The 14,701-nt window shown below is 43.8% G+C and overlaps 1 protein-coding gene across 1 annotated transcript in view; it reads left to right on the top strand.

Annotated features, from left to right (window-relative positions):
- Window positions 1-10,012, top strand: part of P2RX5 (purinergic receptor P2X 5) — a 30,912-nt gene extending 20,900 nt beyond the window's left edge. Inside the window, exons 6-14 of the mRNA XM_015826501.1 lie at window positions 373-428; window positions 794-814; window positions 1,122-1,128; window positions 1,751-1,889; window positions 3,415-3,551; window positions 5,145-5,238; window positions 6,353-6,418; window positions 7,546-7,628; window positions 9,563-10,012. Coding sequence (XP_015681987.1) covers window positions 373-428; window positions 794-814; window positions 1,122-1,128; window positions 1,751-1,889; window positions 3,415-3,551; window positions 5,145-5,238; window positions 6,353-6,418; window positions 7,546-7,628; window positions 9,563-9,683 — 724 coding nt within the window. The 3' untranslated portion in view covers window positions 9,684-10,012. The remainder of the gene's footprint in view (window positions 1-372; window positions 429-793; window positions 815-1,121; window positions 1,129-1,750; window positions 1,890-3,414; window positions 3,552-5,144; window positions 5,239-6,352; window positions 6,419-7,545; window positions 7,629-9,562) is intronic.
- Window positions 10,013-14,701: the final 4,689 nt, after the last annotated feature.

Below are 14,701 nucleotides of genomic sequence, written 5' to 3'. Positions count from 1 at the left end.
AAATTAAAATGATAAAAACAATACATATGAAAAAAGAACAATCTGCCTGCCAGAACGAGCATTCCTATTTAATAGATAAAGTCTGATGCAAGTAGTTCTCGACTTATTGGGCCCAAAAATTCCATTGCTAAGCAAGACAGTTGTTAAATGAGTTTTGTGATATTTCTTGCCAGAGTTGTTAAGAGAATGGCTGCAGTTGCTTAGTAATGGGGTTGTTAAGTCAATCTGGCATCCCCATTGACAACAACAACAACAGCAACAACAACAGTAATAGTAGTAGTAGTAGTATTAGTAGTAGTAGTAGTAGTATTAGTAGTAGTAAAGTTGGAAGGGACCTTGGAGGTCATCTAGTCCAACCCCCTGCTCAGGCAGGAAACCCTATACCATTTCGGACAAATGGCTGTCCAGTCTCTTCTTAAAAACTTCCAGTGTTGGAGCATTCACAGCTTCTGGAGGCAAGGAGTTCCACTGGTTAATTGTTCTGTCAGGAAGTTTCTCCTTAGTTCCAGGTTGCTTCTCTCCTTGCTTAGTTTCCGTCCGTTGCTCCTTGTCCTGCCTTCAGGGGCTTTGGAGAATAGCTTGACTCCTTCTTCTTTGTGGCAGCCCCTGAGATATTGGAACACTGCTATCATGTCCCCCCTCGTCCTTCTCTTCATTTGAGACTTTGATGGTCATAAGGTTGCAAAAAGTAATAATAATAATAATAAAGTTGGAAGGGACCTTGGAGGTCATCTAGTCCAACCCCCTGCTCAGGCAGGAAACCCTCTACCATTTCAGACAAATGGCTGTCTAGTCTCTTTTAAAGACTTCCAGTGTTGGAGCATTCACAGCTTTTGCAGGCAGGTTGTTAATAATAATAATGATGATGATGATGATGATGATGATGATGTTGGAAAGGACCTTGGAGGTCATCTAGTCCAACCCCCTGCTCAGGCAGGAAACCCTGTACCATTTCAGACAAAGGGCTGTCCAGTCTCTTCTTAAAAAAAATCGTGTTGGAGCATTTACAGCTTCTTGAGGCAGGTTGTTCCACTGGCTAATTGTTCTGTCAGGAAATTTCTCCTTAGTTCTAGGTGATCACATGATCCTGGGATGCTGCAGCTGCCATAAATACCTGCCAGTTGTGAAGCATCCTAAGTTTGATCCCGTGATCGTGGGGCTGATGCAACGGCCTTAAGTGTGAAAAATGGTCATAAGGAAGAGGAGGATGGTGGGGGTTCTTAATGCTCTCTGTGCTTGGTTGTTTCCTTACAGACATTTCATGACCTGACTAGGTAATATCATCCGTGTTAACAGAGAGTGGGGTTTGCGGACAGGAGGAGGAGGAAGAGGAGAAGGAGGAGGAGGAGGAGTTGGAGGAGGAGGACGACTGTGGGGTCCTTGGTCCCCTCTGAGCTTGGTTGTTTTCTTGCAGACGTTTCATGACCCAACTAGGGAACATCATCAGTGCTAGAAGGGAGTGGGGTTTGTGGTGTAAAGGAGGAGGAGGAGGAGGAAGAGGAGGAGGAGGAGGAGGAGGACTGTGGGGTCCTTGGTCCCCTCTGAGCTTGGTTCTTTGCTGACATTTCATTACCCAACTTGGTCATTGTTTTCAGCGCCCTCATGTCTTCAAACGGTTGCTAAATGACTATTAAGTGAGGATTACTCTACCCAATTACAACGCCGAGACGGCTTGTGTTGCTGATGGGCGCTGCGTTTTTGAAAACCCCCAGGTTCCTGACCTTCTCACTTCCCTGTCTTTCTGACGTAGAACCAATGTCCTGGACACCAAAAACGACGCCTATCTGAAGACGTGTCGCTATGGAGCAGACCAGCCCTACTGCCCCATCTTCTCACTGGGGAAACTGGTCAGCTGGGCCGGGAGCAACTTTCACGAGATGGCGTCAGAGGTACGAAAACAAACTGAGGCTGCGCCTTCCTTTAGCTGGTGGTTTGTCATAAACTAAAGCGATCTTTATGACAAAGTCACCCAGCCGGCTTTCATGCCTAAGTTGGAACTAGAACTCACTGTCTCCTGGTGATTGGCCCAAAGTCACCTAGCCAGGCTTTGATGCCTAAAGTGGGAGTAGAACTCACCGTCTCCTGGTGATTGGCCCAATTTCATGCCTAAGGTGGGACTAGAACTCATTGTCTCCTGGTGATTGGCCCCAAGTCACCCAGCTGGTTTTCATGTCTAAGTTGGAACTAGAACTCACCATCTCCTGGTGATTGGCCCAAAGTCACCCAGGCAAGTTTCATATCTAAATTGGAACTAGAACTCACTGTCTCCTGGTGATTGAACTCACTGTCTCCTGGCGATTGGCCCCAAGTCACCCAGCTGGTTTTCATGTCTAAGTTGGAACTAGAACTCACCATCTCCTGGTGATTGGCCCAAAGTCACCCAGGCAAGTTTCATATCTAAATTGGAACTAGAACTCACTGTCTCCTGGTGATTGAGCCCATTCACCCAGCCGGCTTTCATCCTAAGTTGGAACTAGAACTCACTGTCTCCTAGTGATTGGCCCCAAGTCACCCAGGCAAGTTTCATGTCTAAGTTGGAACTAGAACTCACCGTCTTCTGGTGATTGAGCCCAGTCACCCAGCCAGCTTTCATGCCTAGGTTGGAACTAGAACTCACCGTCTCCTGGTGATTGGCCCAAAGTCACTCAGGCAAGTTTCATGCCTAAGTTGGAACTAGAACTCACTGTCTCCTGGTGATTGAGCCCAGTCACCCAGCCGGCTTTCATCCTAAATTGGAACTAGAACTCACTGTCTCCTAGTGATTGGCCCCAAGTCACCCAGGCAAGTTTCATGTCTAAGTTGGAACTAAAACTCACCGTCTTCTGGTGATTGAGCCCAGTCACCCAGCCAGCTTTCATGCCTAGGTTGGAACTAGAACTCACCGTCTCCTGGTGATTGGCCCAAAGTCACCCAGGCAAGTTTCATGTCTAAATTGGAACTAGAACTCACCGTCTCCTGGTGATTGGCCCAAAGTCACCCAGGCAAGTTTCATGTCTAAGTTGGAACTAGAACTCACCATCTCCTGGTGATTGGCCCAAAGTCACCCAGGCAAGTTTCATGTCTAAATTGGAACTAGAACTCACCGTCTCCTGGTGATTGACCCAAAGTCACTCAACCGGTTTTCCTGCCTAAATGTGATATAAATTAGTCAGGTGTCCACAGGATGCTGCAAACAGCCAAAAATGCACCCAAAATGTGGCTGTGGGCGGGGGGATGAATGGCCTATTGGGAGGGGTCCATCCTAACGTTGAATTATTATGCAGTCAGTCGTAAGTCAAGGACTACCTGAATTTAGGACAGGCTGTGGACCCATCATGCCAACTCTGGTGAATCTCCCAAGGTTTTTGAGGGGAAACAGCATCCTGTTCTTCTGCCAAAACCTTTTTCTGTTTTGTTTTTTTTCTTTTAATCCAGGGCGGTGTGATTGGCATCCAGATTGAATGGGATTGTAACTTGGATAAAAAGCCATCCGAATGCAACCCTCGCTATTCTTTCAGTCGCCTAGATAACAAATTTGCGGAGAAGTCGGTCTCCTCTGGATACAACTTCAGGTAACGGAGACGGAGGTGGCGTTTGGCTGGACAATCACTTAGATAGGAGCCAGCTGTGTGCTGCAGCTGCCAAAAAGGCCAACACAGTGCTGGGCTGCATTAACAGAGGGAGAGAATCAAGATCACTTGAAGGGTTAATACCACTTTATAAGGCCTTGGTAAGGCCACACTTGGAATACTGCATCCAGTTTTGGTCACCACGATGTAAAAAAGATGCTGAGACTCTAGAAAGAGTGCAGAGAAGAGCAACAAAGATGATTAGGGGACTGGAGGCTAAAACATATAAGGAAAGGCTGCTGGAATTGGGTCTGTCTAGTTTAACGAAGAGAAGGACGAGGGGGACAGGATAGCAGTCTTCCAATATCTCAGGGGCTGCCCCAAAGAAGAGGGAGTCAAGCTATTTTCCAAAGCGCCTGAAGGCAGGACAAGAAGCAACGGATGGAAACTAACCAAGGAGAGAAGCAACCTGGAACTAAGGAGAAACTTCCTGACAGTTAGAACAATTAACCAGTGGAACAACCTGCCTCCAGAAGCGGTGAATGCTCCATCACTGGAGGTTTTTAAGAAGAAACTGGACAAGCATTTGTTTGAAATGGTATAAGGTTTCCTGCCTGAGCAGGGGGTTGGACTAGATGACCTCCAAGGTCTCCTCCTCCTCCTCCTCCTCCTCCTCCTCCTCCTCCTTCTTCTTCTTCTTCTTCCTCTTCTTCCCCTGCTACTTCGGCACTTTCAATCTTTCTGAAATTGCTTCAATGGCCAAATCGGGATGAATTGACCCAGGTCAGTGCTGGGAAACTGCCAGCCAGGCTGGAAGGAGGAGTCAAGCGAGGGCCTAGCTTGGAATCCTTGCACAGATGCAAGAGTCATAAGCTGAGCTACCCCAATATCCACGAAGCCCGGCCTATCTGGTCATTCCCAGGGGATGGCAGAGAAGTCTCCAGGGGCGATAGATAATAAAATTAATGACTTTTGTTACAGGTAATCCTTGATTTTTTGACCCCAAAACTTTCCATTGCTAAGTGAGTGAGTTTTGCCCCATTTTACAACTTTCCTGCCACAACTGTTAAGCGAATCACTGCAGTTGTTCAGTTAGTAACACGGTTGTTAAGTGGATCCAGCTTTCCCATCTCAAAAGGAGATTACGTGACCCGGGGACGTTGCGACCGTCATAAACACGAGTCAGTTGCCAAGCGTCTGGCTTTTGATCACGGGACCCTGGGGGAAGGCTGCCACGGTTGTAAAAGTGTGAAAAACGGCCCCTTTTTTCACTGCCGTTGTAACTTTGAACCGTCCCTACGTTGTAAGTTGAGGATTATCTGTCATCGAACAGTAAATGGTCTGAAATGGCATAGGGTTTCCTGCCTGAGCAGGGGGTTGGACTAGATGACCTCCAAGGTCCCTTCCAACTTTTTATTATTATTATTATTATTATTATTATTATTATTATTATTATTATTATTATTATTATTATTATTATTATTATTATTATTTATCTGTCAATGAAGCCTAAGGGGGGAAAAAAAGAGATTTCTCTTCTACTTGGAAAAATAAATCACACGAGATTTTATGATTGTTTTTGTTGTTGTTGTTCAGATTTGCCAAGTATTACCGGAGCGTGGCTGATATCGATTTCCGAATGCTGATCAAAGCCTACGGGATCCGCTTTGATATCATGGTGAATGGCAAGGTGAGGTGGGGCAGACGGCAGCGAAAAATATAGATTTGCGATAGTGGCGAATATCTGCAGCCCGGGTGTTGAAGGAGCGTGGAGGTTCGTTCTCGGAGCTTGTGAGTTGGTTTCCAAACATTTCGTTACCAGGCTGGGTAACATCTTCAGAAAGAGTGTAGGGCAGAGGTAGGCAACCTCGGCTCTTTTATGACTCGTGGACTTCAACTCCCAGAATTCCTGAGCCAGCCATGCTGAGGGGAAAGGGAGAGGTTTCCAAGCTGAGCCATGCTGCCTCAGGAATTCTGGGAGTTGAAGTCCACGAGTCATGAAGGGGCCATAGTTCCCCCATGCGGGCTCAGGAATTCTGGGAGTTGAAGTCCGCAAGTCATGAAGGGGCCATAGTTCCCCCATGCTGGCTCAGGAATTCTGGGAGTTGAAGTCCATGAGTCTTAAAAGAGCCAAGGTTGCCTACCCCCACCTCAGGCAGGAAACCCTATACCATTTTGGACAAATGGCTGTCCAGTTTCTTCTTTAAAACTTCCAGTGTTGGAGCATTCACAGCTTCTGGAGGCAGGTTGTTCCACTGGTTAATTGTTCTAACTGTCAGAAAATTCCTCCTTAGTTCTAGGTTGCTTCTCTCTTTGATGAGTTTCCGTTGCTTCTTGTCCTGCCTTCAGGCACTTTGGAGAATAGCTTGACTCCCTCTTCTTTGGGGCAGCCCCTGAGATACTGGAAGGCTGCTATCATGTCCCCCCCCTCGTCCTTCTCTTCGTTAAACTAGACGTACCCAATTCCAGCAGCCTTTCCTTATATGTTTTAGCCTCTAGTCCCCTGATCCTCTTTGTTGCTCTTCTCTGCACTCTTTCTGGAGTCTCAACATCTTTTTTACGTCGTGGTGACCAAAACTGGATGCAGTTATTCCAAGTGTGGCCTTACTAAGGCCTTGTAAAGTGGTATTAATAGTTCAATTCGCTTAAAAGTCATGGCAAGAAAAGTCGTAAAGTGGGGCAAAGCTCGCTTAACAACTTAGCCACAGAAATTTGGGGCTGAGTTGTGGTTATGAGTCGTAGGCACAAACTTTAAAATCTGCGCACACCTCCACCAGATTCACGCTTTCTTCCTTTCCTTTCAGGCGGGAAAATTCAACATCATCCCGACGGTGATCAACGTGGGATCCAGTCTGGCGCTAATGGGAGTGGTAGGTCTCTCGTTCGGGATGGAAGCAAGCAATTGCTGGATTACAGGCAATCTTCGACTTACAATTAGAGATGGGAACGCCTGGAACAAAAAATCGGAAAAATTTCGGGGGGAAAAAAAACAAGGAAAAATTGGGGGAAAAAACGGGGTTTTTTTTGTTTTTTTAAAAAATCCACTTTGGAAAAAAAATGGGGAAAAAAAACCCAGTTTTTCCCCCATTTTTTTCAAGGCCGTTTAAAAAAACAAACCCGTTTCCCCTCAAATTTTACAGGTTTTTCCCAAGCGTTCCCATCTCTACTTACAATCATTCATTTAGCAACCATTCAAAGTTACAATGTCACTCAAACAAACCACTTACGACCATGGTTACGTGATCCTAATTCGGGCGCTTGATCACCAGCACGTATTTATTTGATGGTTGTGGTGTTGTGGGATCACATGATTTCCCCCATTTGTGACTTTCTCAGCTGGCTTCCAACAAGCAAAGTCAATGAGGGAATCTGGAATCGTTTCAGGGGGTTGGACTAGATGACCTCCAAGGTCCCTTCCAACATAATCATCATCATCATTATCATTATTATTATTATTATTATTATTATTATTATTATTATTATTATTATTATTACTATTATTAATAATCATCGCACAATCAGCCAGATGTTCAGACTGGATCTGGCATTTTGTCTACCTATCGAGTCCTTACCAAGGACCTGGGATAGGCAGATGTGGATGTTTGATGGTATTACAGATCTCGTCGCAGGATGGAAGCAGTTCCTAGTAAGGCCGCCTTTTGCAATTGACTCATGGCGAATTTGTCAATGCTGCGACGGTCATTAAGTGTGAAAAATGGTCATTTTTTTTCCAGGACTTTGAACCGTCGTGGACTCCCCGTATTATCTTATTTTACCTTATGTTATTAAAATATTATTATATACGGTAGCTTCTTCTCTTAAGTGGCACTGCGAGTTTGGGCTTCCCAGCTAAAATAAAATAGAATAAAATAATAATTAAAAGAAAAAAGCCTTGCTAGAATAAGCGTGCAACTGAAAATACAAAACCTTTTTTAAAAGTTACTGCTAGCATGTGGAATTCCATTCCGTTCATAGGGTGTTGTTTCTGAAATTCCAGGGCGCGTTCTTCTGCGACTTGGTCCTGCTGTATCTTCTCCGAAAGAGCCAGTTTTACCGAGGGAAAAAATATGAGGAAGTGAGGTAGGTTGCCTGCAGCCGTGAAGCGTTCCCGATTCATAGAGATTTATTATTTATCACTTCTGACCTGGTAAGAAATCTTCCCACTTGGATTTTTCTACGATGGGGGCTTGCAAGCCCTTCTTAGGCTAAATTGATATCCTCCAGATCAGGGATCTTCAAACTTGGCCCTTTTATGACTGGTGGACTTCAACTCCCAGAATTCCTCAGCCAGCCATGCTAGCCCAGGAATTCTGGGAGTTGAAGTCCACAAGTCATGATGGGGCCATAGTTCCCCCATGCTGGCTCAGGAATTCTGGGAGTTGAAGTCCACCAGTCATAAAGGGGGCCATAGTTCCCCCATGCTGGCTCAGGAATTCTGGGAATTGAAGTCCACAAGTCATAAAAGGGCCAAGTTTGAAGGCCCTTGTCCCAGATCAAGCCATCCTGTGGCTTAGCGTGTACAAATGGTCCACAATTTACATTTAATGAAGAGAAGGACGAAGGGGGACATGATAGCAAGGTTCCAATATCTGAGGGGCTGCCCCAAAAAAGAGGGAGTCAAGCTATTCTCCAAAGCACCTGAAGGCAGGACAAGAAGCAATGGATGGAAACTAACCAAGGAGAGAAGCAACCTGGAACTAAGGAGAAACTTCCTGACAGTGAGAACAATTAACCAGTGGAACAACCTGCCTCCAGAAGCGGTGAATGCTCCAACACTGGAAGTTTTTAAGAAGAGACTGGACAGCCATTAGTCTGAAATGGTATAGGGTATCCTGCTTGAGCAGGGGGTTGGACTAGAAGACCTCCAAGGTCCCTTCCAGTTCTATCCCAATGATGATGATGATAATTATGATTTAGAAATAAAACACAGTTACACACCATTTCAACAAGACAATAAAAAGCTAAGAAGGAAGCAAACAAACAAGCAAAAAATACAGAACAGATCCTTTCTAGCAACCCAGATAAGCAGGGATGAACACCAGACAAACCATCAAGCAGAAAACAATACCCTAATCAAGGAGCTACTAAGGAGAAAATATCGCGCACACACCAATACTGGTAGGACAAGCTATTGTATATATTCTTGTCTTTTTGTTTCCTTCTTAGCTTTTTGTTATCTCTTTTGAATGACAAACAATAATAATAGAATAGAGCTGGAAGGGACCTTGGAGGTCTTCTAGTCCAGCCCACTGCTCAAGCAGGAGAATCTACAACATCTCAGACAAGTGACTATCTAGTCTCTTCTTAAAAATCTCCAGTGATGGAGCGCCCACGATTTCTGGAGGCAAGCAGTTCCACTGGTTAATTATCCTCACTGTCAGGAAATTTGTCCTTAATTCCAGGTTGCTTCTCTCCTTGATCAGTTTCCAACCATTGTTTCGTGTCCTTCCCTCTGGTGCTTTGGTGAATAACGTGACCCCTCTTCTTTGTGGCAGCCCCTCAGATACTGGAACACTGCTATCATGTCTCCCCTATTTCTTCTTTTCTTAAGACTAGCCAGACCCAAGTCCCGTAGACGTTCTTCGTATGTTTCAGTCTCCAGGCCTTGGATCATCTTAGTTGCTCTTCTCTGAACTTTTTCCAAACTCTCAACATCTTTTTTGTGATATGGTGACCAAAACTGGCTGCAATATTTAAGCTGTGGTCTCACTAGGGTTTTATAAAGCAGTACTAATACTTCACGTGATCTTGATTCTACACCTCTGTTTATACAACCCAGGATTGTATTAGTTTTTTTGGCTGCTGCCGCACACTGCTGGCTCATGGCTAAGTGATCGTCCACTAGGGCTATTTGGCTATTGACAAACTCCACCCCAGAGCAAGCCCCACACTCACCAGCGCTGATGATGTTACCTAGTTGGGTCATGAAACGTCTGCCAGTAAACAACCAAGCTCAGAGAGCACCAAGGACTCCGTATTTGCTCATTTTCTTGAATTTCCCTTTCCTCACGTAGGTCAAACGCCAAGAAATCTTTACCGGCAACTACCATCAACGGGAACCAGACCGGGAACCAGAGTGCAGATTCTTTATCCCGATTGGATCAGCTCGAACAGCTACAGACGGCCGAGACTTAAAACCGTGTCTTTCTCTAGAGACCCTCCTTCGCAAAGTCGTCAGTCATTAAGAGAAACCACGGACCACAGAAGCTGCAAAAAAGGATGCGTTTTCAGCTTCTTATGACCTCATTTTTTGGAATCCGGAGCCAAGGGTAGCTGTCCGCGTTGCAGGATTTTAACTTTTTAAAATCGAAACCAAATACCAGACAATCTTGTAGTTGCATGGTGGATATAAAGGGGTCACTCTTTGTGTGGCATCTGGATAACCTAACACAGCTGTTCTTAGCCTGTGAAATTTATGTCAAAAGGGCCACCGATGATTGGAGGAGACAGTTGTCCACGTTGAATTATTATTATTGTTCAGCATGCAGTCAGCCAGATGTTCAGACTGGATTTGGCACCCACCTGTCCAGTCCTTCCCAAGGACCTGGGATAGGCAGATGCGGATATTTCATGATGTTTAGAGATATTGTTCCAGGATGTCAGCTGTTCCCAATCAAGCTGCCTTTTGCAATTGACCGATGGCGAATTGGTCAGCGCCGATGGCATTCAAGGGGTGCTCCAGATTGGCTTATTATGGTTCTTTGCATAGTCGGCCAGATGTTCAGTCTGGATTTGGCCTTTTTGTCCGCCCAAGGACCTGGGATAGGCAGATGTGGATGCTTGAATGGGGTGAAAAGTTTCACCACAGGATTTAAGCTCTTCTGAGTAAAGCTGCCTTTTGCAGTTGACCGATGGTGAATTTGTCAATCCCAATGGCATTCAAGGGGTGCTCCAGATGTTTTGGGATTGCACCCAAAGCACCCATCGCTATTGGTACTATGTTTGCTTTCTTTTGCCATAGTCATTATTATAATATTATTATTATGTAATTTATTTGCCATTCATCTTTGCCCTTCAAAGCAACTCTGAGAATAATCACATTCTGGGCATCTCGTCTGCAATTATACGATGAGTAAGATTTTAATCATTCTGCTCTCCATTTTGGATCTCTCCCTGCAAATTGTTAAGCCCGTGGGATTATGCCGGCTTTCGAAATAAAATTCTTGCAAGCTGCGTAAACATTTCTCCAGCCTGTGGGATGAGGCAGGAATTCTAAACAAATTCCTGCAACATGCAGAAGCAATTCTCCAACATCCAACAACTCTATGAAAAATAGATCACAATGGAGATGTGTAAAGTGTCTCGAATCTCCACTTCAGGGAAAGGAGAAAGTCTGAATTTTATTTTTTTCTGCCTATGGTATGAATTTACATACAAACCCAGGTCTTGCTTTACGACCTGCGCACAGGGTGGGCAAGTCGCAGGAATTAAATCAGATGTGTTACTTATGCAGCTACAAGCCATATTCCTGATTGCTGGTTCGCCAGGAATTTCTGCATGTTTTTTTTAAAAAAAATGGGTTGATGTTGTTAAAAATAAACATGATTTTGATGAGAATAGATCATAAAGAGTTTTTTTTAAAAAACTATAGATCAAGAGATAATAATAATAAAGTTGGAAGGGACCTTGGAGGTCATCTAGTCCAACCCCCTGCTCAGGCAGGAAACCCTAGACCATTTCAGACAAATGGCTGTCCAGTCTCTTCTTAAAAACTTCCAGCGTTGGAGCATTCACCACTTCTGGTGGCAAGCTGTTCCACTGGTTAATTGTTCTGTCAGGAAGTTTCTCCTTAGTTCCAGGTTGCTTCTCTCCTTGATGAGTTTCCATCTGTTGCTTCTCGTCCTGCCTTCAGGCGCCTTGGAGAATAGCTTGACTCCCTCTTCTTTGGGGCAGCCCCTGAGATACTGTAATGCTGCTATCATGCATGTCCCCCCTCGTCCTTCTCTTTGTCAAACTAGATAATGTTGCATTTGTATTTATAATTGCTGCAAAGAAAATTGGAAACTACTTCTATTTTTTTATTTTCAGTTTCTTTTGGCAGTTTGGGCTTTTTTTCTCCTTTCCTGTCTTTCCTTTACATCCTCATAGGGTTGTTGTTAGGAAAGTAGGAGGAGGAAGCAGTAGTATGTTTGGCACCTTGAGTTATTTATAAAAATCATAGAGGAACATATCACCCCCAGAAATCGTGGGCGCTCCATCACTGGAGATTTTTAAGAAGGGACTGGACATTCACCTGAGATAGTATAGGTCCAGCAGGGGGCTGGACTAGAAGACCTCCAAGGCCCCTTCCAGCTCTTTTCTATTCAACGTGTGAAACCGGAAGTAAACGGCAAAAACATCGTAAATCATGGCCATGTAACCACAGGATACTGAAAACCGATGTAAATGGGGCCTGGTTGCCAGGCAGCTAAAAATTTAGTCAGTTTGTGTGTGTGTGTAAAATTCAGTCATGTTAGTGTGTGTGTGTGTGTGTGTGTGTGTGCATCACGACGTCAGAACTGGATCATAAGTTTCGCTGGGAAGGCCATATTCAGAGTCATAATTTCGGTCGTAAAGCCAAAACTCCATCAGGACCAAGCTTACGTTTTTGTAAGCTTTAAAAATATATATATTTTAAAAAAGGATTCCTATAATTAGGCATAATTAGCAAAATGAATTGTGTACCGGAGGAATTCTGGGAGTTGAAGTCCACAGGTCTTAAAAGTGGCCGAGATTAACATAGACCAAAGCTTACAGTTTCTTTGCCAAGACACAGAAGCAATGAATGCAAAAGGGAGATTGTGACAAAAAAATGCACGTATTTCCCCCCCCAAATTTTATTTCGTGAAAATACCAGCGAAGAAGCATTTGACGCAGTGGGAAAAGGAAGAACTAATGATATTTTTTTTTTCAAGATCATTGACACTCTTCTCCTGTGTCTCCAAATGGACCTTGCAAAACTGTGCATGCGTGAAAAAGTTATTCGCTGTGTCTTTATGAAAGCTGGATTATGAATGTAAAGAATAAAAAGAAGTGTGTGAAACATTTGCAGTCGTTTCTGTGCAACTTCAACGTTCCCTAAAAAGGGAACTGTCGAAAAAAATACACAATTTAACAGCCTGTTTCTCATCACAGCCAGCCAGGATCCTCCATTAAGCCTAGACCAAGAACGCAACATCTCAGTCTGTTGTTGATCTGGACAAATAAGCCTGTTTCATGCCAGTGTTGTTACTAGCAGCCATTGATTAACTCAGTCTAAAGAGATTTATCTGTTCCTCCTTTAAGGTAAAAAAAAATCTGGAGACTGGTAGTACCTTTCCCACCCACATTTAAAATTAAAAAAGGTAAGTTTTGTTTGGGTCTTTTAATATCTGTCAGGGGAAAAAAAGCAAACACCAACAGAAGCCTCAAAATGACCCATTTTTCCATCTTGCTTTAGTGCCCAGAAAAAAATTGCTTTATGCGAAGAGATTTTTTCCTGCGTGTGACCACGTCTGAGAGGGAAATTCAATGAATTTTCACTGCCTTAATATCTTCCTCCAGAAATCCCTACGCAGAGAATACTAAATACACAGAAATATAGGATTTCCTCCCCAAATCTCAACAAAAAAAGAACAAAAACTAAAATTGTGGCACATGAAAGCATGACTGTGATGTAACTGTAGCCAGAGGACTGCTGAGAAGATAGAATGGCTGCAGTTTTTTTTAGTTAAAGGATAAAAAAAAAATTGTAACTGGAGGAAGAGGGATGCATTGGACAAAAAAGAACATTTAACCCAATTTGAGTTCTTCTATTAAGGGGAAAAAAATGTAGGACGATTGTAAAGAATAACATGCAGAGGAATATTTGTAGTTGAGGGTTGAACTGGGGGGTCCTTGGTGTTCTCCGAGTTTGGCGGTTTTCTTGCAGACGTTTCATGACCCAACTAAGGAACATTATCAGTATGAGGGTGGGGGTTGCTGCCTATTTATATATAGTAGTTTGCCCTGGGGTGGAGTCTATCATTTGACAAATATCAGCCATCAATATACATGTAGAGGTAAAGCACATTTACACACCATTCAAGAGAAACAATAAAAAGTTGAGGAAAGAAAAAGTCCAGAATATATCCTTTCTTGCAGTTGACATCCAGTTAAGCAGGAATCAACACCAAACAAACAGAAAACAATACTCTAATCAAGGTATGCCACTCACACACACAGAGCAATGGGAGGTATGCCATTATACATAAATGAGCAATTCCCACACATGAACTATTAATACCACTTTACAATGCCTTGGTAAGGCCACACTTGGAATACGGCATCCAGTTTTGGTCACCACGATATAAAAAAGATGCTGAGACTCTAGAAAGAGTGCAGAGAAGAGCAACAAAGATGATTAGGGGACTGGAGGCTAAAGCATATAAGGAACAGTTGCTGGAATTGGGGATGTCTAGTTTAATGAAAAGAAGGACAAGGGGGGACATGATAGCAGTCTTCCAGTATCTCAGGGGCTGCCACAAAGAAGAGGGAGTCAAGCTAAGCCGCCTGAGGGCAGAACAAGAAGCACCGGATGGAAACTAACCCAGAAGAGAAGCAACCTGGAACTAAGGAGAAATTTCCTGACAGTGAGAACAATTAACCAGGGGAACAACCTGCCTCCAGAAACGGTGAATGCTGCCACACTGGAAGTTTTTAAGAAGAGATTGGACAGCCATTTGTCTGAAATGGTATAGGGTTTCCTGCCTGAGCAGGGGGTTGGACTAGATGACCTCCAAGGTCCCTTCCAACTTTATTATTATTATTATTATTATTATTATTATTATTATTATTATTATTATTATTATTATTATTATTATTATTATTATTATTATTTATTATACTTAGTAGTGCGGATGATAGCACTGGCTATAGGTAGCATTCAGACTGAATACACTGCTTCATAGGACTTTACAGCCCTCTCTAAGCAGTTTACAGAGTCAGCCTATTTGCCCCCAACAATTTGGATCCTCATTTTACCGACCTCGGAAGGATAGAAGGCTGAGTCAACCTTGAACTGGTCAGGCTCAAACTGCTGGCAGTGGGCAGAGTTAGCCTGTAATACCACTTTCTAACCACTGCGCCACCACAGCTCGATAATGTTACCTAGTTGGGTAAAGAAATGTCTGTAAGAAAACCACCAAGCTCAGAGA

Source organism: Protobothrops mucrosquamatus, unplaced genomic scaffold (assembly GCF_001527695.2).
Source record: "Protobothrops mucrosquamatus isolate PMUCROS unplaced genomic scaffold, P.Mucros_1.0 scaffold3155, whole genome shotgun sequence".
Taxonomy (NCBI): Eukaryota; Metazoa; Chordata; class Lepidosauria; order Squamata; family Viperidae; genus Protobothrops; species Protobothrops mucrosquamatus.
This window is presented reverse-complemented; position numbering and strand designations above follow the sequence as displayed.